Consider the following 27,840-nt stretch of genomic DNA (forward strand, 5'->3'; position numbering starts at 1 on the left):
TCTGTGGTCTCCACCCTCGGGGTGTTCAGCCCCGCTGGCTGCTCTCCTCCTTCTCTGATCCTTAGATAATGCCTGAGCTCACTGAGAATGTTTGGTTCCCGGCCACCGTCGTGTGACACACTCAAAGAGACACTGAGAAGGAAATGAATGTTAACACCACGCAATGCCCAGGTGTGAAGAAACACAAACATAGAAGCAGCACTCAGAGTGACCGACAGGGCCAGGAGACTGAAGGACCATTCACTCAATAGCTGATTCCACAGCGCAGGCCCGTGGGGGGTGGACAAGACCACAGGCTCCGGAGCCATCAGCCGGGGTTCCAATCCCAGCTCTGCCCGACCCTGCTGAGGTGAACAGCCTAAAATATGGGTCCAACCTTATGCCCTGACACTTGGTGAGATCGGAGGGCCTTGAACATCCTCACCTCATGGTCTCCTCTCTACTCTGTGCATTCACATAAGGGCACATGAGGTCCCCTAGCCAGTGATCAGAACACTCCTTAGTCAACAGAGCTAAATATCAACAGTACAACAATTGAAATTTCTTTTGAGAGTCAAATTTTTTAAACTTAAACTATATAGGTAGGTACATTGTTATTAATTTAATTAAGGTACTCCTAAGGCTTAGGAAGAGCCACACTCAAGGGGCCAAAGAGCTGCATGTGGCTCGCGAGCCGCAGTTTGCCAACCACTGCCAACCCTCCTTGTCTACTTGTCAGGGGGACCAGGCACAGTCCCCACTCATCCCTGAATAGCGGGTTTTAGTTTCCCACCAGCCCACAGAGTTATTCAAATGAGCCAATGACATCCTCCCGCAGGAACCTGCCTTCCTGTCACTACAGAGCCTGCCTCCCCCTGTCCCTGCTTATTCACAGATGCAGCCCCCACAGGGCAGCAGGTGGTGGGCGGTGTCCCCTTCCCTAAGCCTTGAGCACGAGTGAATAATAAACGACTGCAATCCACCTGTCCAGGGCTGGGTGCTGGGCTCAGTCATTCCTATGACCCTAGGTCCGGGCTCCCTCCTTCACCAACGGGGTGATTAAAAACCCAGCTGCGTGAGCTTGGCCAAGCTCTCTGACCAATGGATTTCTCATCTTCCAGGAGAGAAAATCTTCCTTGCAAAGCACCAAAGCATCAATTCCTATAGTGTAACTCTAGGGGCTCCCTTGCCCCCCAAATAAACAGGAAGCAAGGGGATGAATAACTGCTGAGACTGCCCCATCCATATGTTCCCTCTCACTTCCCACTTTCATATACAAACCACACCTGGACTCTTGAGAAGGGATTGGTTAGAGTTCTTCTAGCTCTAACATTATGTGTGCTCTTATTAATCAGTGGGGAGTAGGCCACAGATTAAAACTAGAAAGCGATCTACACAGAAAGACAGATACACCAGCAGGAGAGCACTGTGCAGTGCAGGGAGGTTGGGGAGGACCTGCCCACACGCAGAATCCAAATGGTTGCTAGTGCTCCCCAAGCACTGCTTGCAAAGGCTCTGGGAGCCAAGGATTGTGATTTATCAGTGATGCCTGTGATTGACTAGTGATGTCTGCCATGGAAAGGGGTTGGGGTCAGGCAGCAGGGTAACGGCAAGGCAGTAGGGTGAGGGCTTGGGTGCCCTCCCTCGATCAATAGGAGACAGAACCTACGCTTCTAGTCAATCCCCTGTTCAGGGCCTCAGCCTCTCTACCTGTGAAATGAAAGGACTGAACGATGACCTGTGAGGTCCCACCTCTTCCTCCTCCTGTCTCCTCCAAATGAAAGAATCGCATCATGGTGAGGGGCCAGTTTGGGGTCTCAGATCTCAGGAAGGGGTAGAAGGAAACCACTCTGACTTTCCTTTTGGATAACTGCACTATTTCCTGATTAACCCTTGAACTGCTACCAGGTCTGATTCCAAAGGGAGCTTCTTTGGAAGCAAAGGAATTTCTGAAAACCGTGTTTGCTCTCAGCAACGGCAATTGAAAACGCAAAAATAACACCCTGTTCCAGCAAGGCTTGGGTCCGAGCAGCAAAGACAAAGAAACCAAAGCCACTGCTGGGCCCTGTGCACATTCCCTCCCGAATCACCGGGGGAGGGTGGCCCCAGCCTGGCCCAGGCAGGCGGGGAGAGGGCAGCAAATCCACAGGTCCCCACCCAGCCTCCGCTGAGCAGAAAATGGCCCAGGCTGGTCTCTCTTCACCAGAGAGGCCCAGCTCTCTTTTCAATAAAATGGCCTTTAATCGCTTTAAAGATTTTATTAAAAATTCCCCCTGGACCAATTACAGGCAATGCTTCCTGGCCACGCTCAGTCTCGCAATCATGCCCACGTCTTAGTATGCCTCAGCTTGCGAAGGCTCCCGGGCCTGCTCGCTCTCCTTCAGTCTCTCCCAGAGCGTCTGCCTCTGGTCCCTGCCCCCAGGGACCAGGGTGTGTCTGTCCCTCTACACCTTTGCCTGTCCCTCTACACCTGTCCCCAGCTCTGCATCTCGGCTCTTTCAAGTTCTATCTCCCATTCCATACTTTCCTTTTCTTTTTCTTAATCAAGTATGTGGTTGTGGTCCTTACAGGTGGCCCCACAGTCTCCACACTGGGAAGAGAGGGGTATAAGTGATGCTTGGAGGGTGCATCTAAGGGCGCCTCATTTTATGATTTATCAGTGATGCCTGTGATTGACTAGTGATGTCTGCCAATTGAAATGCACTGTCATCTCTCCTTCTGGGGCCCAGCAGGCAACAGCCTGGACAATGCCCCCTCACACAGAGATCCAAGAGGGAGGAACAGGTGAGGCCAACCCTGTGTTCCCCAACCTGGTACCTGCTGAGCCCTCTCCACCTATGGTCTTTCACTAGATCTAGGGGCCTGGATTCGCGGCTCACCCATCTCTCCCTCACTAATTGTGCAACGCTTAGCACGTGATTTTGCATCAGCCTCGCCCATCTCTAGAGTGATTCTAATATAATCTACTTCATGGGGTTGTAAGAATCATGCAGAACCACAGGTAAGACACCTATCGATTCCTTTTAACCCGATTCCTGCCCAAAGTTTTCCTGTTAATTCTCTATTGATCCAGACCAGAAAGTCCCACCCCCAGGGACCACACTGTTTATCACAACATCTGCAGCACCTGGGAGGGGACGGGGCCCTTGGCAGGTCCTCAGTGCATGTTGGTGGCGGGAACTGGAATTGAATTCATCGGGGTTAGGGTAAGAACCCATGGCAACCCCGCTCGCCCGTGGTAGAGATGTGACCAGATAAGACATCTAGGGCCTGAGGCAGAAATTGAAGAAATATGGCAAAAACCCAAGACGTAATGAAACTGCCATCTGTCAAAATATTGGGGGTTGTTTTCAAGTCCGGAGTTTAAATCAATCAGCGATTTACCCGAATACATTCAAGTCGAACACTTGGACCGGGGTGGACAGCATGCTCATTTTCCACATTCTCACGTGAGTCCAACAATGTCTTTACCAGCCTCCTGACTGGTCTCCATCCGAGACCAGACACTATAGTTGGCTCGAGCCCACAACCCGGGCATGTGCCTTGACCAGGAACGGAGCCATGATCTCCTGGTTCATAGGTCAATGCTCAACCACTGAGTCATCCTGGCCGGGCTATGAGCAATAGAAATTGTGTCCTGTTAGCCGTGATTGTTCTGTTCTGATTAGAGAAAGCACATTCTGACCTGGCAGAGAGTTGTATGCCCTGGACATGGGACTTAACCTCGGAATGCGGTCCATTCGCCTTTTCTGAGAACTACCCATCATCTTGGAAAGATTAACAACCTTGTTGCCAAAACAATGGAGTCCCAGAGGCGCCCACCCTTTGCAACCCCCCAGCCCGCATCGCCTGTAACCTGTAACCACTATACTTCGCCTGCTTCCCCATGCCTGCACTTCCTACTTCCGCACGTAATCTTCGTCCTTCTACTCAATATAAGCAGCTGGCTCACAAGGAGGGGCAGAGCAGACTTTTGTGGGTAACCTGCTGCTCTCCCGTGTTGCCGGCATTATTGGAATAAATGCTCAAACACGATTCAACTCCGTCTCTGCTTAATTGGCTCAAATAGTGACAGGCAGCCCGGACCCATCTGTTGTCCGGTTCAGTTTCAGTTCACTGCTGGCTTTGCTGGTGCCCATCTCGGAGCCTGCCATGTAGCAGGTGCTAACTATATTTGCAGAATGAACAAGAGGCTGCAAGACCAGGCTCTCACCTCTAACATCAAACTCCTTGAACGCCAACTGCACCGGGAAAGCCTGCTCCATCCCTTGACCTGGGGAGCCACTCTTGCTCTCAACGGGGCCAGTGAGTCACCTAGTGACCCTGCGAAGCCAAAGCATCCTCCTTCCCCAAATAACTACCCAGGACAGAAAGGCCACTCCCCTTGCTGAACGCATCCCATCCCTTTAAACATCGCTGTCCTGCTTCCTGTTCTGTTCAGAATCAGGCAGCCTGGAGTTTTAACAGGCCATGCTCTTCTTTCCTCTAGATTTAGAGGAAAAACACATTTGAGGTATTTTTAACTGAGAGTGCCCAGCCCCCACCCCGCCCCCACCCCTTCTCGGGAATCTTCGCTCCAATGTGGTATCTCTGCCCCAGACAGGTTCTGCCTTGGGAGGCAGAAGCCGGGGGTTAGGGGGGCTGGATCTTATCTGGGGCTCAAACCTTAAACACTCCTCTCTGGAGCTAATCCTCATGGAGAGGAGTGACAAATGCAGGATTTAGCCCTATTTCCAAGGAAATTAGAATTACAAATGGGAGCAAGCCCTGAGGCCTTTGGAGAATGAGCACAGGCTTTGGAGATAAAGGTGGGGAGGGGGCGGGAGCAGGCTGGGTAGGTTTTGTGGAAATCGCCCACCCCACCCCAGCCCACCAATCAGAGCCAGTGGCCCCAGCAATTCACCCAGCTGTGTTCACTGCTAAAGGCACCCCGAACCAGGTAGGTAAGCAGTCACTTCCAGAGAAAGTACAGAAGATTGCTTCTTTAACTGGGCAGATTCTAGAGCTCAGGATAATTTAATTGAAACACAGCATTAATGAGAATCAAAGGGACTTGGAAAGGGGCCGGGACAGAGATGTCTACATGTCAGAGATGGGGGAGAGCTTGGGCCTGTGGACAAAGGGCTTGGTCCAAACGCCATCACCTTCGCCCCCATGACCTCCTCCGCCCCTTCCCCAGGGCCCTCCACCCAGGTTCCCCGGCACAGGCACCCGCCCGATGGGATACCCATCTCAAACCACAGACAGCCCCTGGGGAACATGCTTTCGTTTCATTTTATAGTGTTTTCTCCATTTTGCAGACAGGCATGAGATACAAGGGAAGCAGGAGGAATGTATGCGGGTTGTTGCAGGAGTGCCGGGTCTGTTCCCATGAGGACCCCCGTGCAGTCTTCCGGCCCCTCTGAGATTCTTTTCCCCACTTATTTGTTTTATTTCCTTAACATCTACTTTGAAAGCTAAGTTAGCCAGGCACTAGTCCCAGCTCTATACACACCAAGTAATTTAATCCTCAGAGCAAGGGGATTTGTGTCCCTTCTCTTCAGATGAGAACTCAGAGAGGCACAGAGAGGTTAAGTAAACTGCCCAAAGTGGCACCGCTGGTAAGTTCCGGGGCTGGGATTCGAACCCAGGTGTTCTGGCTCTAGAACCCCCCCGCCCCGCCCCCCGCTTTGATTATAACACGGAGATGATACTATTGCTCCATCAATCCCAGCTTCCAGGGAGCGGGGTGTGAGAGCTGAGAAAGCGAGGGCAAAGCACTGAGCCAGTGTTTCTCACTGGAGTTAGCCCAGGCCCCTTCTGGTGCTTTCTCTTCGTCTCCTGTGTATTCCATCCTGCCCTCACGAGCTACCAAGACCCACTCCTGGCATCGAGCTCTATTTCCACACCGGGAACTCTGAGTATATGTCTTTTTTAAAAAAAAAAAAGAAAGGAAGGAAGGGAGATGGGGAGAGAGATAGAAACATCAATGAGAGAGAATCATAGATTGGCTGCCTCCTGCATGCCCCACACTGGAGATCGAGCCCACAGCTCGGGCATGTGCCTTGACCTCCTGGTTCATAGGTGGATGCTCAACCACTGAGCCACGCTGGCCAGGCTGTGTCTTCGTGCTATGATGAGGGTAGAGAGTCCACACAGAAAACAACAGTATCATGAATATCATTCCAGATCATTAGGAATAGATTCCTAATGAAAAGACTGCACTGTGCATAGGCTGAGAGCAAGAACTCTGCAGACCAAGGGTCTGGGATTGAACTTGGACTAGTCATGTCACGTTTCTGTGCCTCGGGGTCCTTTTGTAAAATAATAAGACCTGCATCATAGAGCTGTATCAATGGAGAGAGTTAAAAATCAGTAAGGCTCTAAAGAAAGCTACGGGCAACAAGGTATTGGATAAATGCGAGATATTATTGTTAGTACAACTATTGCAGGTGAAACACAGCTGACGACAGGCATCACTCCGTCAACCTTCAGCCCCGGTCAAGCAAAGCTGGAACTGTAGCCAATGAGATTAGTGCCCAGTTAATGCCCAATTTGGGAAGGGCTGTGCGAAAGAGCTTGGCACACTGCAGCAGGCCATACATTGGCGTGACCTCAGAGCACCCTGACTGGAAAGACCGGCACTGCCTGGAGGGGAGGGGGAGCTCAAGATGGCAAAGAGATCCAGGAGGTGCCTCTGCATGAGGGAGGAAAGACCACAGAGCTAGAGATCCGGGTCTCCTCTGTCAGTAGTAAGCTGTGTGTCCTTAGGCAAACCCCTGGCCCACTTTGGGCTCAGGTTCTTCATCCCAGAGCCCTCTTCCAGCTCCACAATTCTATGGTCCTGGGGCACCATGAAAGCCACACATCCACATGTCAGCAGGAATTCCCAGGGAACGTGTAATTACTGGCACATCACCAACCTGTAGTTAACGCCAGGTGATTCCCGAGGATTTACTGCAACTGTGGAAGCTATTTCGTAAGGGAACCGATGTATATTCGATATTGACAGTGCAAGAGGCCAGTTCTCTATCTCTCAGGCCATAAATTACCCAGGGTGTCGGGAGGACAAAAACCACCAATGGCTTGTTACAAGTGGGCTCCCTCCCAACAGAAATCAGGATTTATAGAAAGCTAAAAAAAATGTAGGAGATGAATTGCGAGCCAGAGTCATATGTGTGCTGTGTAGGAGAGTGTGTGTACATGTGTGTATGTGTCTGTGCACACGCATGGCCTCAGGAAATCAGAATATGAGAGAGAGAAAAGTCCAGTGCATCTAATTACGTTGGCTGTGACTTTCTGTCCAATCGATTCAAACATGTCCTGAGCCGCCCTAGGATCAGGCACCTGCTGGGGTTAAGCAGGGGAGTCCCATGGGCCCTGGCCCTGACCAAGCTTATGCACGTGACCCTCCCTCTCTCCTGTGTGACTGAGTCCCTGGTGGAATCCGTCTGATGCTCTGTTCTCTCCTCCACAAAATGTGAACCCCAAAAATCCATGCCGTGAGGTATTCTGAAAGCTTCATAAGGCGATGTATGCAAGAAAAAGGGTCTGGGATTGAACTTGGACTAGTCATGTCACGTTTCTGTGCCTCGGGGTCCTTACTTGTAAAATAATAAAAGAAAAACTAGTGACCACATGGCTATAAATAACTCTAATACAAGGCAGAATGAGCAGGAAAGGTTCATAGTAATGATGCCCAAAGCCCGGCCTGGGTAGCTCAGTTGGTTAGAGCATCATCCCGATGCACCAAGATTGTGGGTGGATCCCCAGTCAGGGCACAGATAGGAATCAACCAATGAACGCATCAGTAAGTAGAACAACAAAAATCTCTTTCTCTCTGCTTCCCCCATCTCTAAAGTCAATCAATCAATAAAGAAAATACCCCAAAGGGGCAGGGGGTTTGCTACAAGTTTCTGGGAAAGAGATGTGGACCAGAAATTGTAAGACAACAGAAAAGAATGCAGAGAAGATCGGGGAGGAGGTGCCTCTGAATGAGGGAGGAAGGACCGCAGGGCGCTCGCCGGTGTGAGAAGGAAGACAGGAGAGAGGCTGTGGGAGAACCACGGCATCACTGAGGCTGGCGGTACAGAGGAAGCAGGGTGGTGGTGAAGAGAGAAGATGTTAAAAGAACAGAAACCATAAGGAACAGAAATAGAACAGGAAATCAATAAAAATGCCTGGAGTTGATTCATCCAGAGATTCAGAGGCGGGGAGAGGGGCTGGGGACAGACAGAAAGACGGGCACTGCCTGGGAGGAAAGGGGGGAGCTTGAGATGGCAAAGACTGGCAGAGCATGGGATGCCACAGACGGGCAGGGCTGTGGCTTCTCCTTTTAAACCTGCGGGCACAATGTGGGGCATGCATATCCCTCTGACAGAAATAAAAATAACTGAAAACCTTTTGAAGGGATGGAAGCTAACCGGGAGGATGTGGGACTCGCTGGACACGCTCTCAGCCATTTACAAGTAAACGCTGTCTCTTGTCATCCCCACAACCCCGCAGGGTAATCGGATCCTGAGTTCCCACGTATCTGCCCCACTCCGTGCAGCTGGCATGAGGACTAGAGGAGTTAACCCAGGGGCAGCCCGTGGGAAAGTGCCTGGTGACATGTAAATGCTCAATACATGACAGGTGCTATTGTCAAAGATTTTCAAAAGCACTCCTCCCATTTTGGGGGAAATGACTCTGCTCCCTATTTGCAATCTCTCTCTCTCTCTCTCTCTCCCTCTCTCTCTCTCTCTCTCCTGATCCTTGCCCCTGTGGACACAGGTTGGGACGGGGCACCCAGCTGTGGGCCCCTGAGCCCCTAACTTGAGAACCAAGGAAGCAAGGTCAGTCCCTCTCTGGGGACAGAGGACATAAGCCAAAGGGAACAGAGATACACAGGAAATCAGAGGGAGTCTCCCGGGCTCAGACGCTGTGGGTGACCATGGTCCCCACCACATGGGGAGAGTCTGCAGAGAGAAGAGAGATGACAGCTCAAGTCTGGGCGGTCCTCCAGCCCTAGTGCCAGGGGTTTTGGGCCCCAAGGAAAGCCCACTCCTCCATGGGGCCTGCTCTTGATCTCCCTCGGGGCCCAGAACCAAGCTCCCTGGCATCCTCAGCTGGTCCAGGGGGGCTGCCTCCACTGGCCTCCAAGGGTGTCAAGAGGCTTCAAAGCCAACAGCATGTAGATCTCTCCAAGAGCAGGTTGCTGAGCCCTGGGCCTCCTGATGTGGAAGGAGAAATATTTTTAAAAAGAGAGAGGAAGAGTGTGCACCCAGGGGATTCTGCCTATGCAATGCTATTTTATAGCTAAAAAGAAACTCAGCAAAGCCACCTCTGGTCACAGCTAGCTCACGAATCTTCGCATTTCCATCTTTCCAACCCACGGTCTGTGCCATTTGGATTTTGTGGTCTAAAAATATCTCCCAAACTTCCAAGCTGCTGGCATAGGCTGGTGGACTCAGATTTTTAATCTATCCGCAAATGTTTCTACACAGCTCTCTCCCCTCAGACTCTATCTTGTGCTGAGTCACTTTCAACATTCTGTTTGACATTTATTGGGAGCAGGAAGGAAGTCCTCCCGAACACACATGTCAAGCCTGGCCCTGAGGCTCCTGGAGGCTGCAGAGAAGGTGTGGGAGAAAAAGGGCCTCACTGGTGGGAGAGGGAAGTGTGTTGCCTCTGGTGCAACGAAGAAACCCAGGGCTTTGGGGCTGGCTGGTCCTGGCTGCATCGGGCTATGTGACCTTGAGCAAGACAATGGCCCTCCCTGAGCATGATCCCCCGACTACAACGTGGGGATAACGCAATGCAGCTGAGCAGAGCTGCGGCAGAGATTTGATGAGTTGGAGAACTATGTGAGTTCAACAAGTGGCCCCATTCTGAACTGTAGCCAACAGCTGACCATCACATGTACCTGCTGGAAGCCAGTCTATCCTTGCTGCTTGACGCAGTCGCTGCAGGGAAGAAACATCTGCACAGCTTATGTTTCAAGGGACCTGGCGTATATGGCATACTGTTCTTAATATGTTCGCTCCCCTTCTGAAGCACTATGTGTTTTAACCAAGGTCACCTCTCCAAGAAAGGCTGTTTACCCAGGTGAGGATTTTTATCAGTAAAACCCCTTAACTAAGTGCCAGGCGGGTAGTTAATCATTTTAACTACGAACAATCACGCTTAAACTACATAATCTTTACTTAGAATAACCTCCTTCAGTTACTTCCTTGTAGCTTAAATAGAACAATAGAGAGAGTAACCTTGGAATGGAGATAAGAAACGCCCTAACCTTTGGAATAGAATGGATAGGATTAAGATCAAATAGTATAAATACAGATGTAAGAGGACAATAAAATGAGGAACCTGGCTATGATGATCGCCTTCGTGTCATTCCTTCTTCACGGACTCCGTCCACACTTTGGGGAACCCCTGGACCTGTTGGGGCTGGACCCCAACATGTACCCCCGCACCCCATCCCTTCCCCACCCGAGTCCACACCTTGGGGAACCCCTGGACCTGTTGGGGCTGGACCCCAACATGTACCCCCGCACCCCATCCCTTCCCCACCCAGCGGCAAAGCCATCCTTACAAAACACGCATCTGATCGTGCCACTCCCTTCTGGGAAACCCCACCACCCCCAGGAGAAGACACCTCTCCTGGCTCCCTCCCCAGTCCCTAGAGAGAAATGGGGGCTTGATGTGGGAAGCAAAAGATCAACGGTCAACACCAGTTCCCACCGGTCAGGCAAGGGTGGGGCTGGAATCACAGGTCAAAGCCTTCGGGTTCTTCAAATAGGAAAATTAAGGACCCACATGGGAGAGGACTCACCCAAGTTCACACCTGGGCCATTGTCCAGGGTCCAGACACCCACCCCGATGCTCTTCCCACTGAATTATGACAACAACCCTGCCTCCCAGGAAAATGTCTTCATGATTCAATCCATGTCATGTTCAGAAGGTCTGGCCACAGGCTTCAGGACAGGAGATGTGAATTCTAAAGACCACGTGGCTCAGAGGGGCCGACTTTGCACCGTCTCCCTCGAGCAAAGACCCAAGGAGCAGGTGACAGGCTGTGAGTTGGAGAAGAAGAAGGAGCTGGCGGGATCCTTCTCCTTCAAGAGCAGTCTCACCACCCAACCTCTCCTCCACACCTAATCACCTTTCTCTTCTCTCTGCCCCTTCATGGGTGAGGAACAGGGAAGGGGTGAGAAGAAAGAGGAAAAGCAGAGTCGCAAAGGGGTGTAAAGGATGGACGGAAGGGTTGACTTAGAAAGTTCTTTCCAGAGAGGGAAGGAATTCAACCTTCTGGAAAAAGCCTGTGTAATGCCCTTTGTGGGGAGCCTTTCTGAAGAACTTCTCATCCCTCAAAATCAGGCTCAAGACTCGCTCTTTGAGGAGACTTCCTTGATTCCCCCATAAAAGTGGAATCCCACAATATTTTCCCTTCTGTGTCTGGCTTACTTCACTTGGCATAATGCACCCAAGGTTGATGCATGTTGTAGCATGTGCCAGATGCCCTTCCTTTGGAAGGCTGTCTACTACTCCATCCCCGTGCTGTTCATCGCCACCACTGACACCTTCCAGCAAAGGTGAGTCCACTCCCTTCCTTCCAAGACAGTCATCCCCTTGCAGTCAAGCCTGACTAGTGCCGAGTTCCCATCAGCAGGTGCTCCTGCTGTTCTTCTACCCCTTGCTCCTTGCATGCTCCCCCGAAATCACAGAAAGGCAGTCCCCACCCACAGCACGGGACTTGGGCTCACAGGCCTCCTCACTTCCTCCTTCCAACTCCATCTATCGAACAAGACAGCAGTTTCGGGTTGTCCCTCTGGGGGTCCTGCTCACCCTCCTCTAGACAGTCTGGGCCCCTCTGCCAGTCAACAAACACACACTGCGGGCAGGCCCCACGCTGACATTAAGTGCACACAATTTAGTGCAGAGAAACAAACAAATAAGCAAGCACGTAACTTAGAGCTTAGGTCACGACAGCTCTGACAGGGTGTTTTGAAGGATATAAAAACAGTGAAGACTAACTTGAAAGTGGATGATCGCGGAGGCCCCAAGAGCAACTAAAAAAGCCATTTTATACACGTCTAGGGACAGTCTCCCAGGCAGAGAAAATGGTAAGAGTCAAGGCCCTTCCCGCGGGGAGGTAGGGCCCAGTGTGCCCGGAGCAGGCTGCGGTGAGCTGGGACTGGGGACTGCCTGGCGGAGGTGTTGGGGGCTAGGGTCAATCCCACTGGGCCTGTGAGTCTCGGCAAGGAGAGAAGCGTTTGTGCCAAAGTTAACAGGCAGCCACCGAGGGGCTTGGAGCTGTGGGAACATGATCAAATTCACCCGAAAAAAGGACAACCCTGCCTTCGGGTGGAGAATGGATGGAGGTGAGCAGCGTGAAAGCTGGAGGAGATATTGCAGGGGATGAGGGCAGAGATGCTGGGCTGCCCGGAACCAGTAGATGGGGCTCCTTGAGGCCAGAGACCATGAAACATCGATCTTTGTATCCTCCGCTCTTCTCACAACACAGCCTGGGGCTCAACCTAAGAGGCCCCTCGGAGGCTGACAGAGCCCCCGGACCCCTGGCTGAGGCTGGTGAGCTCCTTCCTGGTCCCCCTCCAACCCAAACTCCCTACCTTCCAGAAAGCTGGATTGCAACTGGTCAATTCCTATCAAACTGTCTGTTGTCATCTCCGAGTGCAGACAACCACCGGCTTAAAAGCTGGACCGAGTCCACATACAACAGGCTGGCTCAGTTCTGCGACCTGGCCGGGGTGGCTGTGAGAAAAGGGCAGCAGGGCACAGACCCTTCACACGGCTGCCAAGTCCCACAAAGTCAGTGCGCTCAGCATTCCAACAGCAGCTTTCGATGCCCGAGTTCAGATGTGGGTTTTGTGTGGAACTGGGCTTGGAGGCTGCAAGGCCAAGGGGATTAGTCAGTGTGTGTTAAACACGGACTCCGTGGCCAGCATCATGCCTGGCACTGTCGGTGAACAGAAAACATACCACGCACGGCTCTTGCCCGTGACGCAGCCACGATCTGGTTGGGATACTCATGGGAACCTGCCAAGGCAGAGCTTCCTGCAGGGTGAATCGGGGCGCCAGGCCGGCTGCAGCGCAGGGAGAAGGGCCCAGAAACGGACTGGGAGGGGAAGCAATGGCTTGGACTCAGGCCCATCCAGGTCTCCTTGCAGCTGTGTGCCTCTGGGCAGTCACCCAACCTCGCTGAGCCTCCATGGCCTCTTATCTACACTTGAGGTAGGTACTACGAATATCCCCATTTTATAGATGGGGAAACAGAGGTCCAGAGACGTGGAGCTGGCTTTAGGTCACACAATAGGGATTCAGACACCTGCAGGCCACTTGAGTCCCCGCTCCAACATGCCTTTCTCATCTGAAACAAGCCATCTTTTCATCTACAAAGCAACCCCCATCCAGCCGAAGGGCGTGGGCTCCACAGCCCAGAGGGTCTGTGTGTTGGTGAGATCCCAGGAACGCGTGCCCTGCTCTGCCGCCTCCGACGTCAGCATTTTGCAGCGCTATTTTTTTCCAGATGGAGCACCAAGGTCCCCAGCTTAATTTGTCTCATGCAGTGACACTAATTAATGTTCCAAACAGTGGGGCTTAGGGATGGAGGGTGTGTCTATGTGTGTGTGCTGTGTGTGGTTTGCTCTAGGTAAGGTTCATTTTCCCCTTTTGAAAGGATGTCTGTGGGTATTTGACCTGAGCCAAACGTTCAGCTCAAAAGCCAGTGAGGCTAACCCTGCAAGTCTCACTCTGTCCCCAGCCCCCACACCGATATCTGTACTTCACACATCGCCGCCGCTGGGAACCTGAGGCGGGCACATCAGGTGGCTCTCAGGCCAGGGTATGGTCATCCCCTCAGAGCCTTTGGAAGGCCTGGGAGTCATCTGGTTCACCACACATCACTGGCTCTGTGGCAGCCTGTAGGCGGGCCGCAGGATGCCGGAAATCCTGCAAAATGTGTAATGTTCCTGCCCAGTGAGGAACGGTCACATCCCCAATGCAAACAGCTTCTTCGTTGAGAAACCCTATAAAGTATCAATTTTACCACAGACTAATTGATACAACTTCCTGATTTTTCGGGAAAGAAGGAAAGGACAGAGACATGGAGGTTTCTTGTTCAAGGCTGCACAGCAATTCCATAGTTTAAAAAGGTCTGACCCCTCCAACTACATTTCCTATTTCATCTTCTTACCACCCAGCTACCCCCACCCCCACCCAAAGAGCCTCCAGCTTCAGCCACTGGGAGCGATTGCACCTGACTCACCTGCTGCATTTCTCACTTCCAAGGCTTTGCCAAAGCTACTCCTTCTGCCTTCAGTCCTAACCCAGACCCTGACACCACTATAGCCTTCTGTGCCCAAGTCAATGGCTGCCTCCTACAGGAAGTCTGCCATGATCCAATCTCAGAACAACTGTCGGTTGGTTTAGAGGTAGGTCTGTCTGTACTTGGGCCTAGGTCTGTGTGCCAATCTGCCTTGGCATGAGAGTCATTGGTTACCACTGTCATCAATAGTATGGGGCCACTGCTATACAGCCATTATGCCATCCTGCAGTCACAGTGGTCGGAGGGGCAGGTCATATTACCCCATCTTACCGATGAAGAATTTGAGGCTCTTACCGATGAAGAATTTGAGGCTCAGGAAGGTTAAGCAACTTACTGGGGGTCACACAGGTAAGAAAACAGATTTGCTCCCATGTCTGATGGCAGAGCCCACATCATGACTACGAGGCCACCTGCCTCCCTGTGTGGTCACGGCATGTCTGCCTCCTGTCTGGACGGCGGGCTATATGAAGACAGGAGCCCTGTCTAACCCATCCTTCCATACTTACTTCATGGTGAACCCTCCATACGTGACGTCGAAGAGCCCAAGTAAGAGCCCCGCTATCCTGCCTCCTGGCCCAGCGCCCATGTGTTCCATCAGGACTCCTCCCGTCCAATGATCTTGCTCCAGGTGCCCAGTGAGTGAGGAGCGGGCCACACAGTGGGAAGTCTCCCAAGGTCACCTGTATCCACCCCACACCTCCAACCACCCACTAGGCTTCACTGCAGTAGCGTCTATCACGTAGTAGAGAATGCCGTCATTTCTTTCTGGCTCAGCAGGCGGCTCAGGACATCGCAAAGGGCAAGGCCCATCAGAGCCCAGGGCTTCCCAACCCGGTCTCATACCCTCCCCCACTCTGGTGGGAAAGGCAGCGAGCACACGGCTCAGCCCACTGTGCAGAGGGCCAGGCCTGGCAGCCATGCTTTCTCCTTTACTACAACAGCTGACGCGATGGGTATCTACCCAGAAACCATTGCTCCATCTTTCTCCTTTACTAGAGCCCCGTTCTGTCTGGCTGCTGTGCCCGGTGTCACACAAGGCTCTGGACTACAGAGTGAAGATTTGCACTCATGGAAGGGACAGCCTGAAGCAAGTCCTCAGCCTCATTAAACAGCTCAGGGTTTACCCAGCTCTGGGTTTTACGATCCCGCGTTCCCTTCCATGGAGTCCAGCCCTGTTCTGTTAGAGCAGGAATAAAGCAGACCTTCGAGTTCTCAGTGACACAGCCATGTTCACGGTTGTAAATTACAAAATGAAGGAAGAATGGTCTTTGACCCTGAAATCTACTTCTTCTGATGGGCATCTTCCCTGACTGACTTCAACGGTGCTGGCAACTCTACCTGAGCCCTGAGTAGACTCCGTGGACACATTAAGTCCTCACTCAACGTCCTCAATAGGCTCCTGGCACTTTGGTGAAACAGCGTATAATGAAACCAATTTCACCACAGGCTAATTGCTACGGACAAGAGCTAAGTTCCAAGGGCATCTCCTCAACATTATAAGGAAAGGATGCCATCCGAGGATCTGCAGTAGGTATGTTAGAGTGAGCTTCACACCACTATGCAATTACTCACTTACCCACTCGACCGGGAGCCCCTCAAGGGCAGGCACTGACTTAGCCATGGCTGGGTCCCCTATTCCTAGCCCAAGGCCCGGCATCAGCTAGGCCTGGAATCCCTGTCTGCCGAATGACCACACCTGAGTTTGATCCACAGATATTTGGAGGCATATATAGTAAACCTAAAAAAAAATAAAAATTAAGAAATTCCTGTGAGATTTCTTCCCAGCCAAATAAGGTGTTAAAATCATGGCACAGCCCAGCCAGCATAGCTCAGTGGTTGAGCGTCGACCAATGAACCAGGAGATCATGGTTCAATTCCCAGTCAAGACATATGCCCGGGTTGCAGGCTCCATCCCCAGTGTGGGGAGTGCAGGAGGCAGCCAATCAATGATTTTCTCTCATCACTGATGTTTCTCTCTCTCCCTCTCCCTTCCTCTCTGAAATCAATAAAAATATATTTTTTAAAAATCATGGCACAAAAGAGAAATTTGAGAAGAAATCTCAACGATCCCCTTTTATGTTCCAGAATCCTGAAGGTGAATTACTTCCCCAGGAAACCGGAAGCCAGGCAAAGGGTGAAGGCAGGGCCCCACCCCTCACAACGAGATTCTGCCATCTTCTCAACCAAATTTGTGAGAGCTGCTGGAACGTCTATTGGAGTGTTGTTTTGAAAATGCTAATATATCTCACGTTATAAATTAGTACGCTGCTTCATTCTTTGAAAAGTATCACAAAGCCAGTCCGGATGAGAGTGTTGACGGAACAGAAGTCCTCCATGCTCACTTCAAAAAACTCTCTTGTTTTATTTGGTGAGAATGACTAATATGCCTAACACACTTCAACCTCAAATCAGAACACAGCGCCTCACCCCACAGGATAACGCAGACAGTGGCCAAGTTTCAGGGTTGCTTTTAAGAATGCTCCAATCCTGGCACCCAAAAGAGCTCAAAAGGATGAGCTAGTGCAAGATGCCAGGCACCAAACTGACCTATTTACAAAGACTTTTAATTTGGATTTTTTTTTTCCTGAATGACTACCCTAAATGAAAAAAATTAATGAGGGGAGAAAATACCACCGGATTACCATGAGCCTTAGGCCAGGAGACTCCCTTTACTTAAGAACCACCAAGAAAGCACAGAAACACTGGTGAACCTCAAGTCACCACACCCCCTTAGGAGAACCTTCTAGAGCACGTAGCCCAACATGGCCCAGGGAAATGACTCCATACATGTCAGTGACTGTTATTAATGAAAATAAATCAGGTTTCCACAAATGGAACAGATGATGATGCTGCCCCACAGGTGACATTATGAACAACCCAAATGGCTACAGACACTTCTTGTCACTATTATGAAGGTTGTGAATGTTTCGACTTAGTGTTGAGCTCGGTAGAGATCGGAGATTAGTTTACAGGACTCTTTGGTGGAGGCCTGGATAGGGGTAGGGGATGGAGAAAAAGGGGGTCTGGCCCTAGCCGTTTTGGCTCAGTGGATAGAGCGTCGGCCTGTGGAATAAAGGGTCCCGGGTACAATTTCCGATTGTGGGCTTGATTCCCAGTAGGGGGCGTACAGAAGGCAGCCTATTCTCTCTCATCACTGATGTTCCTATCTCTCTCTGCCTCTCCCTTCCTCTCTGATATCAATGAAAATACATTTTTTAAAAAGAGAGAGAGAGAGAAAGTGGGATCTGGGCACTGGGCACTTCAACAGAAACCCTCCTTGGCAAGAGGCTAACTGGAGCTTGTGTACGACGCCCGGTGAGCCCACACCAGGCTTCACTCTTTTTTTCTGGTCATTGGACCCAGATCCTAAGTGGGTGCACCCCTGGGTTCATTGGCACAGAGCCGTGGAGAACCACCAGGGGAGGCTGGCCTGGCCGAAGGGACCAGCCTTGGATGAAGAGCACATGCATTTGCATCCCCCCTTTGACCCTACGGCCCTGGGCCTCGGTCTCCTCCCCTCCGGAGTTCTTTCCAGCTCCCATGGCCTCTGGGTTTTGTAATCTGCCCAGTGACTCCCAGTGCCAGATCCATCAAAACCCCATAAAATGCCGTTAAGTAACTATCTGCTGATAAGACTGATTCGACTTGCTGGTTCCTGAGGCCTGAGGTTTCATTGTTTGGACTGACACAGCTCGGCGTAGAAGCCGCTATAACCAGTGTATGTGGGAGAGATAAAGCCACTCTGGGATTTTAGGAGGGGCAGGGCGGGGAGATGAACTGAGCGATAGTGTGAGAGATTGTCCACAGGCACAGAGCCGCGGCTGGATGAGCACACCTCCCATCCCCCCCGCTCTGTATTTTCAAGTCATGGGCTATAATATGTCATCCTGTCCCCCTCAAAAGACAGCCACAAGGCAGAGCTGGACTTAAGCTGCTACAAGGTGACAGAGCATCGAGGGGTCGACGGCAAAGGGGCTCCGTGCACAGCTGCCTGCCCGCAGATACAACACTGGCTCAGGAGAACCAGGCTTGGTGTGATCTGTAAGAAGGCACCCGCTGTGACAGCCATTGTTGCTAATACGTACAGAGCAGGCACCCTGGTGATGTTGCCCAAAGGGGGGACATAATAAGCGATGAAACCATGTAAAAACCTTGGTTATTATTGTTACGTTGGTATTATTTATATGCCCCAACTCAACTCTGACACTGACAGGGCCCAGAGGATGTTGTGTCTCTTGAAGGATGGGAAGGAGGGGAGGACAGAGCTGAGCCCCAAGGGCTGCAGCAAGGACAGAAACCCAGGGGAGGGGGCCACGCAGAGCCTGCGCATGTCACACTCCATGGGCCACGTGCCTGGGCCTTTACTCTCCTTCGTTCGTAAACTACACGCAAGAAACCATCTTGGTCCTGAGTTCTGACCCCATTTGTTTTCTCGGGAACACATTCCAAGCAACCTCCTCTAGCTCTTCGGTGGCAACAGTGTAGATGGGATCTGATTCGCATCGTGACACCTGCAAACCTAGAGGCCATGGTGCTGACATCGGTCTTGCCATCTCCAAATCCTTCTCCTGACGCAACGCAGGCGGCTTCCCAGTGCCCTCCCCTGTCTGTTCGCCTCGGCTCCTCATCGTATTCTGTCTTGCGTTTGCTGGACTATGTCAATTCTGCTGTTTCAAGTCTCTCTCCACAGGGACAGCGTTGTGGCTCAGGGCCTGGCACAGGGCTTGCACTTGACTCGGCATGTGTGGCCTTGAAATGAACGCACCTTTCTCCTGTGTGTTTGTCTTACCTGGACAAAGCCCAAGGTACCTGAGATATGGTCTATAGGCATCCATGAATCTAAGCAAGCGTGTTCATTGTGCATATATACCACATCTTCTGTATCCGATCGTTTATCGGGCAGTAAACAACACTGCAATGAACACAGAGGTGCATATATCTTTTTGAATTAGTGCTTTGGATTTCTTCAGATAACTACCCAGAAGTGAGTAGATGGGTCATATGGTAGATTCTATTTTTAATTTTTTGAGGAACCTCCATACTGCTCTCCACAGGGCTGCACCAATTTACATTCTCATCAACAGCATATTGATCAACAGGTTCCCTTTTCTCCACACCCTCACCAGCAGTTGTCATTTATTGATTTATTAATGATAGTCCTTCTGAAAGGGCAAGTTATATAAATATCTGAGCATTATGTTGTATACCTGAAACTAATACAATACTGTATGCCAACTGTAATTTAAGAATTTTTTAAATTATATAAAAAGAGTCAGTGCATGCAGCTCAACCAATACTGCTTTCCGTAGTGGCTGCACCAATTTACAACCGCACCAACATTGCACTGGGCTCCCTTTTCTATCCATCTTTGCCAACATTTAACTCTTGTCTCTTTGATGACAGCCATTCTAACAGGTGTGAGGTGATACCTCACTGTGATTGTAGTTTGCATTTCCCTGGTGATTAGTGAGCTGGAGCACCTTTTCATGGACCTGTAGACCATTTGTATATCTTCTTGAAAAAATGTCTATCTGGGTCCTGTGCCCTTTGGTTTCATCAGCTTATTTGCTTTCTTGCTATTGAGCTGTATGAGCTCCCTATGTATTTTGGATAGTAACCCCTTGTCAAACCTATGGTTGTAGCAAAATGAAAAGGCAACCAGTGGGTAGTCTTTGTGACTGTTTCCCCCTTGGTCTGTGGAGAGGTGAGTGACTGGTCACACCCAGCAGGCCATGGAGAGGTGGTCAGGGCATGAGTGCTTGTGCAATGCCAATCCAGCAACAATGCCAAACAGGCCAGGAAGGGGAGTCCCGAGACAATGGCTGGCAGCACAGTGGTCAGTGCACACGACTACGGCGACAGAGACCCCTATTGGAAATCAACTAATGAACACTGAGCGGCTGATGCCGGGTCAATTCCATTCATACACACCATCGTCTTTAGGTCTAAAAACCACCCTGTGTTAGGCCAGCGTTATCCTCCCCAACGACAGGTCATCCCCAGCCTGGCTCATGCAAAGCACAGACTTAAGGCCAAGGCCAGATGGGAACTCCAAGCCCAACACCTTTCCACAGCGCCATAATCCCTTTCAGCCGTAAGACTAACAAAGCAGAGAAGAGACCAGCCTTCCTGGGCTCAGGGCATGGTCTCCCTCCTTTTCCCCCTCCCCAGCCTCCATTGTAAGACCTCTGAGAACCATTCTTATCAGTAAAATCCTACGTGCTGACCTTGGCTACCTAGTATGGTCGTTGTTGTTCCAATAGAAATGCTGTACAGAATGGAGTCTTAGCAAACCTGAGAGGGTTCTTGCACTCATCCAGGAAAGGCTTGCTGAGTAACCACCAGGGGCCCGCAGCCTGCGGGACTGAGGATGCTAAGGAACACACAGCCCCTGCTCCCAAGCAGCTCTCAGTTCAATGGGGAGATGGACAGGCAGATGGATCCAATGCATCATGCAAAATCCTAGGGCTGGGGATGCTGCCGAAAGGGGGGTGGGGCATTCCAGCTCAGTCTGCAGGGTCAGGGAAAAGCTTCTCCCAGAGGTTCCCCCAGAGCTGGGCCAAGTGAGCAGCCAGGAGCAAGGGGGGGAGGGGCATTTAAGGCAAAGGGGTGGGGTCTTTGGTGTCCACATTTGCTGTATTCTACCTTTACAATAGAGCAGCGGTTCTCAACCTGTGGGTCACGACCCCTTTGGGGGTCAAACAATCCTTTCACAGGGGTTGCCTAAGACCATCGGAAAACACATATATAATTACATATTGTTTTGTGATTAATCACTATGCTTTAATTATGTTCAATTTGTAACATGAAATTGGAGGTCACCACAACATGAGGAACTGTATTAAAGGGTCGCGGCATTAGGAAGGCTGAGAACCACTGCAATAGAGGGAAGAAAATTGCATCTCATGAGTCTGGTTCATTTAAAAACAAACAAAACAAACCATGCACTAGACTGTGAGCCCAGTCAGCCCAATTTCCTGGCCCCCTCACACCATTAGCCACAGCCCAGACAGGATAATGGATGGTTCGAAGCATCCATGGATGGTTTCAGTGTCTTGCAAAATCCTGAATCATCAATGAAAGGTTCAATTTTGTTCAACTGACTGGACTTCCTCCTAAGCTGGAGGAGGATGTACAAGTCACCCCCTCACTACTTGACCTGCGACATCCTCTGAACCCAGCCCCACACGGCTTTCCTGCACCATCCGAACTAACCTGAATCCACATTGCCACCCCCAGCCCATCCCACATTCCCTAATTCTGAGCAGCCCCTGTTTTCATTCCAAAGTCCATTTCTAGTCATTTGCCAACTGGGAGCTGGGAAGGGGTCAGAGGCATTACAGGGAGGTAAGAGTCCTGTGTTACCAATGGGGCAGAGGCACCCAGTGACACCCAGTGAAAATACTAAGCGTCCTGTCATTGTTGGCTGAGGGTCAGAACGGGGTTCCAACTCAGAAACAGCCCTGACCCACTACATTCAGACGTGAGCGCAGGCACCATTAGCTGTAGGATCTTGGACAGGTGGTTTTCTCCCTGGAAGGTTTCATATTCTCATCTACAAAATGTAGGTAATTCCCACCTCACAGGTCCATGGTGATCATTTAAAAGTACCTGGCTTCATCACTAGGTATCCAACTCTTCCCTCTCCCACAGTCTCATGTTTTCCTGGAACCTTCTGGGAAACTGAGGCTACAGGTGTTGGCATTCTCATACCTGCTTCTGGGTGATGGGTAATTCTAGGGAAGGATCACTGAGACTCTGGCAATCACAGGCCTCAGCTGCCCCTTCCCCAGACTGGGCAAGGCAGGCCTGGGGTGTGGCTGGAAAAGGTGGGAGAAGAAAGACTAAGCCCACAAGCTCCAGGGGGACCCCCCCCCCCGTTTGGAAGTCAGCTAATAAGTACTGAACCCCATTTATGTGCAAAAGAACATGTGAGACTGTGTATGTTTGTGTGCACTCAAATAACTCATGCCTTTTTATTATCGCATATTCCAGTATTAACTGCAGTTCAATGTCACTAAATACAGTGCTAGAGACAGCAAGATGAATGCATTTTTAATCCCTTTTTACCACCTGAAGAAAGCAAATGGAAAAGCAATAACTACTAACCCTTCTCTCCACCATTTATACCTGCAAATATATGAGGAAGCCAAAGGCTAGGCCACCCTAAACCCATGCTCCTGGCTGGATGCCCCCTCCCTCCTGCTGGTACCTCAGTTTCCAGGGAGGCCACCTCTCCAGGCTTCAGTAATCTCTCTAAAGAAACCTGTTGCCAACTCAGAGGTTCTGTGCCAACAACCCCACCTGGTGGCCAAATCTGGGAAAGCATGCCAACCAGGAAGATTGGCAGGTAGTGTAACTCCAAGGCTTTCTGAACTCCCTTGGGGCCTCATCAATCATGGAGGAGGGCAGAGACGAATATCCAAAGCCAAACACGTATAAGGGGTCAAGGTCATGGCCAGTTCTCCACCCAAACCCCGGTAAGGTACCACCTTGTAAGAAGCAGCCATCAGGATGACTAAGCCACAGACAGGAGGCAAGGGGAGACAAGGGGGGACGTGCCCTGCCAGCTCAGAGGTGTTAGCCTACAGCCCTGATCTCCCCTCCTGGGGGAGAAGCCATCTCTCCCATCCTCTCCCCCTCCCCAAACACAGGAGGATTTTCTATCCAGAGTGTGGGGTGCACAGGCATTTACCTACTGACTGCAGGGAGACTTTTCCTGGGGGAAGGGTGTCCAGGGGCACACCTCCAGCCCAGGTCCCTCCACACACACCTCCACCGTGTTCCTGCCCAGCCAAAGCAGGAGAAGGGGCAGCAGTGGAGGCAGAGGGGAGCTCAGCACCAAGTCACGGAGATGTCTCAGCCAAAATAAGCCTCAGGGCACTCCCCCTCTGGCACTGGTAAGCCCCAGCCTCTCAGTCTAGGCATGGAGCCTGAGACACACTCTCTCTCATTAACCTCCCTAAAAAGAACTCCAAGACATGCACTTTGACAGCCCAAGTCCCCAGTTACTGCAACGCCAGGACCTCTTCTAGACCAGGATGCAGCCCTAAGAAGGGGAGTACATGTAAGCAACACACACACACACACACACACACACACACACACACCGCTGTGGGCAACTCCCATCCCAACTCCAGGATGCATCCTCCAAACTCAGTAGCGATCCCAAGAGAAAGGACCCGCCCCAAGCAACACAGCGGACAAGGGAGGAGCCGCTTTATCCTGCTCAACCTCCACATTCGCTGGAAAAATCACATAATTCTTTCCGGCTTGGATACCAGCCTCCGGAGAAGGTGTCATCAATGCGCAAACACGCCAATCCAACCTCCAAATGGTCTGAGGGACCAAGCTTGGACCTTTTCTAAGCCTTGGGGTCCGACCCCCAGACAGCGGTTAATGGACACACAGACCAAACCGGCAGAGACACGCGCACTGGGGGCAGGCTGGTCTCCAATGCCATGCCAAGCACCCGGTCCTCATCCAGGCCTCCACCCCGAACCCCAACCTGCGCCGCCGCCCAGAGGCGCCCCGAACGCCAGGTACTCACACGAGCGCGTGGTAGAGCAGCGCCCAGCCCCGCGGTCTCTCCAGGGCGTCGTAGATCAAAGTTTGGATGCGCCGGTACTTGGCATTGTTCCTCTTCACGGGGCGGCTCAGGGGGGTCTTGGCCAGGAGCCCGATGCCCTGCGGGGTCCTCCGCGGCCCCTCGTCACGGCCGCCGCCCTCCAGCAGCAGGGTCCCATCTTTGTCCGTTCCGGCCCCGAGCGCCAAGGTGACTTGCTCCACCTCGCTGGGCGCCAGCCCCACTTTGCGCTCCTCATCGCCGGCTGCCGCTGCGTCCCCTCCCGCCGGGTTAGCGGCCCCGCCGCCTCCGCCGCCCCCGCCGCCGCCTCCGCCGGCCGCCCCAGCCGCCCTGCGCGCCTTGAGCCCCATCTGCCTCGCCCCCGCCGGCCGCTTCGCCTCCTCCGCTGCTGCTACGGGAAGAAGGGGCGCTCGGGGTGCGTGGACGAGGCGGCGGCGGCGGCTGCAAGCCCGGGAACTCCAATGCCATGATCCGCGCGCCCCTCCCCACCCACCGCCCCAAAAGCAGGCAAAGGCGGGCCCCCCGGAGGTCAGGGGAGGCCGGACAGGGTGAAAGGGGGTCACATTCCGCGCGGGTCAGCCGCGGGACCCCGGGGGGCGCAGGCGGGAGGGCTGCGGGGAGCGCGCGAGGGCGGGCGAGGCTGCCGCGGAGGCGCTAGGGTGCGCGGCGGCGGGAGCCTGGCACCCGCGCTCCCGGGCGGCGGCGGAGGCGGCACCCAGGCCGGCGAGCCCGAGACAGCATCGCAGTTTATTTACAAGCCGGTGCCAACCGCCCTCCCGCCCGCCCGCCACACGCGCCGCCGCCGCCTCCTCCCTCCTCCGCGCTCCCACCGCCCCCTTCCTGCTGCTCCAGCCTCAGCCCGCACCAGCCGCCGCGAGCAAGGAGCGCCGCGGGCCGAGCGCAACCCGCCTCCTGCACGCCTCGCGGGGTGGGGCCGCATCGTCCCGCCCCGCCCCGCCCCGCCGGCGCCCCGCCCTCCCCGCAGCCCCCACCCCTGCGCGCCCCGCGGCCCGGAGCGCCAGGGCCGCCGCTCAGGCCCGCGCGCTGCGGGACTCCCTGCGCTCCCGTGGGCGCCGGGCTTTCCCCGGGCGGAGCGGAGGTGGGGGGCAAAGGGGAGGGAGCCGGGAGTGGGGTCTCCCTCTGCTTCTCCCGGCCACCTCCCGACCCAGTGTCTGCGCTTCCTAAGTAAAATCCAAGTTGCTGGGTTGGCCCAGGCCGAGAGCACCGCGAAGCTCCCCGCTCCGTGGTAGTGACTTGCTCCCAGTTCCCTTGGGTTCGGTGGACGGCGGGCACTCGTCTCCCTGGGCCGTGGCCAGCCCCGCCTCCGTCAGCCTGGGCGAACCGAGGGCTGGGGACTTGGGCAGAGCATGGAATCCGAATCCTGGCTTCTCGCTTCGCTCCTGGCCCTCCTTCCCCGTCTTGCCTGAGTTTGTTCTCATTCACAGAATCAATGACTAAGCCCTCAGGAGCGAGCTTCTACCCAGCGGGGCAATGTTCCCTGACCAGGTCCTGGGAGGTTCCTGCGCGCACACCGCGTGTAGCCCGGTGAAAGGTGGAAGCAGGATCAGAAAAACAAATAGAAGCCTTATGATGGCCACTGTGGGCAAATGCTGAGGGAACAAAACAGGATGTCATGCTAGACATGGAAGCTTCTTTATATGGACCTGTCATCCTCAGAAGGCCTCATGGTGGAGGTGACATTTTAAGGGGCGACTTAAATGACAAGCTGGATCAGGGATGTGAATGTCCAGAAGAGCCCTCCTGGAGGCCAGAGGACAAGCACAGGGTGAGTGAGGTGTCCCTTGAGCTTATGGAACAGCGGAGAGCAGAGGAAAGTGGGGCCACAGGGCATTTGGGCTGGATCTTGTAAACCACAAGCAGGGGACTTGAGGGTCCTGCAGTTGGGCCTAATTTTCCCTCCCTCCCACCATAGCACCCAGGTGGTTAGAAAAACCCTCCATTCCTGCAGCACAGGGATGCCTTTACTTCCCACCCTCTTCCCTTCTGTTTGAAGCCTGGGCAGAGGGGAGGGCCGTGAGCAGGGCTAAGCCAAGAATCTATCCTAGCACGTAAGAAAGGAGTGGTCAGAGGGCCTGGATTTGCCTGGAGAAGTTGGCCAAGGAGGGTAAAAGAGAAAAGGGAAGGAGAGGGGAGGGAGGAGGGAAGAGGAGATGGGGAGGGAAGGGGAAAGTGTAAGTGTGTGGGGTGAGGAGAAGTGTCAGAGGGGAGAAACTCAGCAAGTTCGGAACCAAGACAGGGGGAGTTTCTAGAAGGGAGCTAGCCCAGCTGGTGTGGCTCAGTGGTTGAGCATCAAACTATGAACCAGGAGGTCATGGTTGGATTCCTGGTCAGGGCACATGCCCGGGTTGCAGGCTCAATCCCCAGTGTGGGGTGTGCAGGAGGCAGCCGATCAATGATTCTCTCTCATCGCTGATGTTTCTATTTCTCACCTACTACTCTCCCTTCCTCTCTGGAGTCAATAAAAAATAAAATTTTAAAAAAGAAGGAAGTTAAACTATACTACAAGGCTAAAATCATTAAAACGGGATCATATTTTTTTAAAAAATATATTTCATTGATTTTTCACAGAGAGGAAGGGAGAGGGATAGTTAGAAACATCGATCAGCTGCCTCCTGCACACCTCCTACTGGGGATGTGCCCGAAACCAAGGTACATGCCCTTGGCTGGAATCGAACCTGAGACCTTTCAGTCCACAGGCTGACGCTCTATCCACTGAGCCAAACCGGTTAGGGCGAAAAATGGGGTCATATTGGCCCCAAAATAAATTGCTTGATGCAACAGAAGATCTTACCCAGAAAGTGTCTGAGAATTTAATAAAATAAGGAGAGTCATAACAACCCGATGGAGAAAGGTTATCCATTGGTCAGCGGGCTGCTGCGTGGATTTTGGGAGGATTACAGGCAATAAACAGCACGATGCTCCACATGCAGTAGGACCCTATAAATGTTTCTGAATAGAGTAGTGGCCCAGTGCACGAATTCATGCACACTGAAAGGAAATTAATTAGAAGAAATATTTTAATATCGCTATTCACCCTTTCTCTATAATAGAAGTGTTAACCAAATTCATGATTGACAATGATAGTGCCAGCGACTGGCACCAGTGAGAGCTTTAAATGTATTAGGCATGCACGAGTCAACTTAGCCTTTTATAGATATAGAATAAACTTGCTTAATTAGACCTGCTTTCTGATTTAGCTAAACTTTTTTCAGCCCAGTGAAGCACCCCAACTTCTCTTTCAGGTAATTGTCAGCAACACAGCAGTAAATATCAACACGAAGCAGATTATTATTGTAGATCATACAGGGAGAACAAAGGGTGAAATATTTAACTATAGCAGTGTTTGACTATATTCTGTGCAGTGTGAAAACCTGAAGTGATTTTCAAGGTCCACCATTTCTTACTTTTCAGTCAGGTCAAGTTTCTAAACTTTCTAAATCTCCACTGTCTTGCTAATGAAAAGAAAATAGGATTCCACTGAGTCTCCTATCTACCTACTCCAGGACTTCTGTGAGGATCAAATGAGATGAGACACAGGAAAACGCTGCACAGACATTTGGTTAAAGTGTGAAATGTTTCCACCTGGCTATAAAGCAAGTCGTGTTCCTGGGCTGAAGAAACTGCAAGGAGGCTAGTTGTCACTAGGGAGAGAAAGCTGGGTGTTGCTACGTAATGTCATTACCCGGCGCCCACAGCCACAGTTTCCGAGCTGGGCTGGGCTGTGGGCCGCATTTTGCGCCACGGGGTCTCTGTAGCGTTGGCTGGAATTTGGTGGGCCGTTGTTCTGCGGTGGAGGCGGGGCCTATGTCCCACTTGGGGGAAGCCGAGTATTACTTTGTGGGCGCCAGGTCCGCAGTGCCATTTCTCTGTAAATGGCCAGTGCACATCATGGCAGCTCCTGCGTTGAGCGTCTGCCCCCTGGTGATCAGTACGGAGCATAGCGACCAGT

At 52.2% G+C, this 27,840-nt stretch overlaps 1 protein-coding gene across 1 annotated transcript in view; it reads right to left on the minus strand.

Annotated features, from left to right (window-relative positions):
• The window catches only part of KCNQ3 (potassium voltage-gated channel subfamily Q member 3), a 163,683-nt gene extending 139,448 nt beyond the window's left edge, over positions 1 to 24,235 (minus strand). The window contains exon 1 of the mRNA XM_070392353.1: positions 23,835 to 24,235. Within this exon, the coding sequence (XP_070248454.1) occupies positions 23,835 to 24,220 (386 nt within the window). The 5' untranslated portion in view covers positions 24,221 to 24,235. The remainder of the gene's footprint in view (positions 1 to 23,834) is intronic.
• Between the last annotated feature and the right edge of the window lie 3,605 nt (positions 24,236 to 27,840).

Source organism: Myotis yumanensis, unplaced genomic scaffold (assembly GCF_028538775.1).
Source record: "Myotis yumanensis isolate MYYU_CA2020_CCGP unplaced genomic scaffold, mMyoYum1.0.hap1 SCAF_15, whole genome shotgun sequence".
Taxonomy (NCBI): Eukaryota; Metazoa; Chordata; class Mammalia; order Chiroptera; family Vespertilionidae; genus Myotis; species Myotis yumanensis.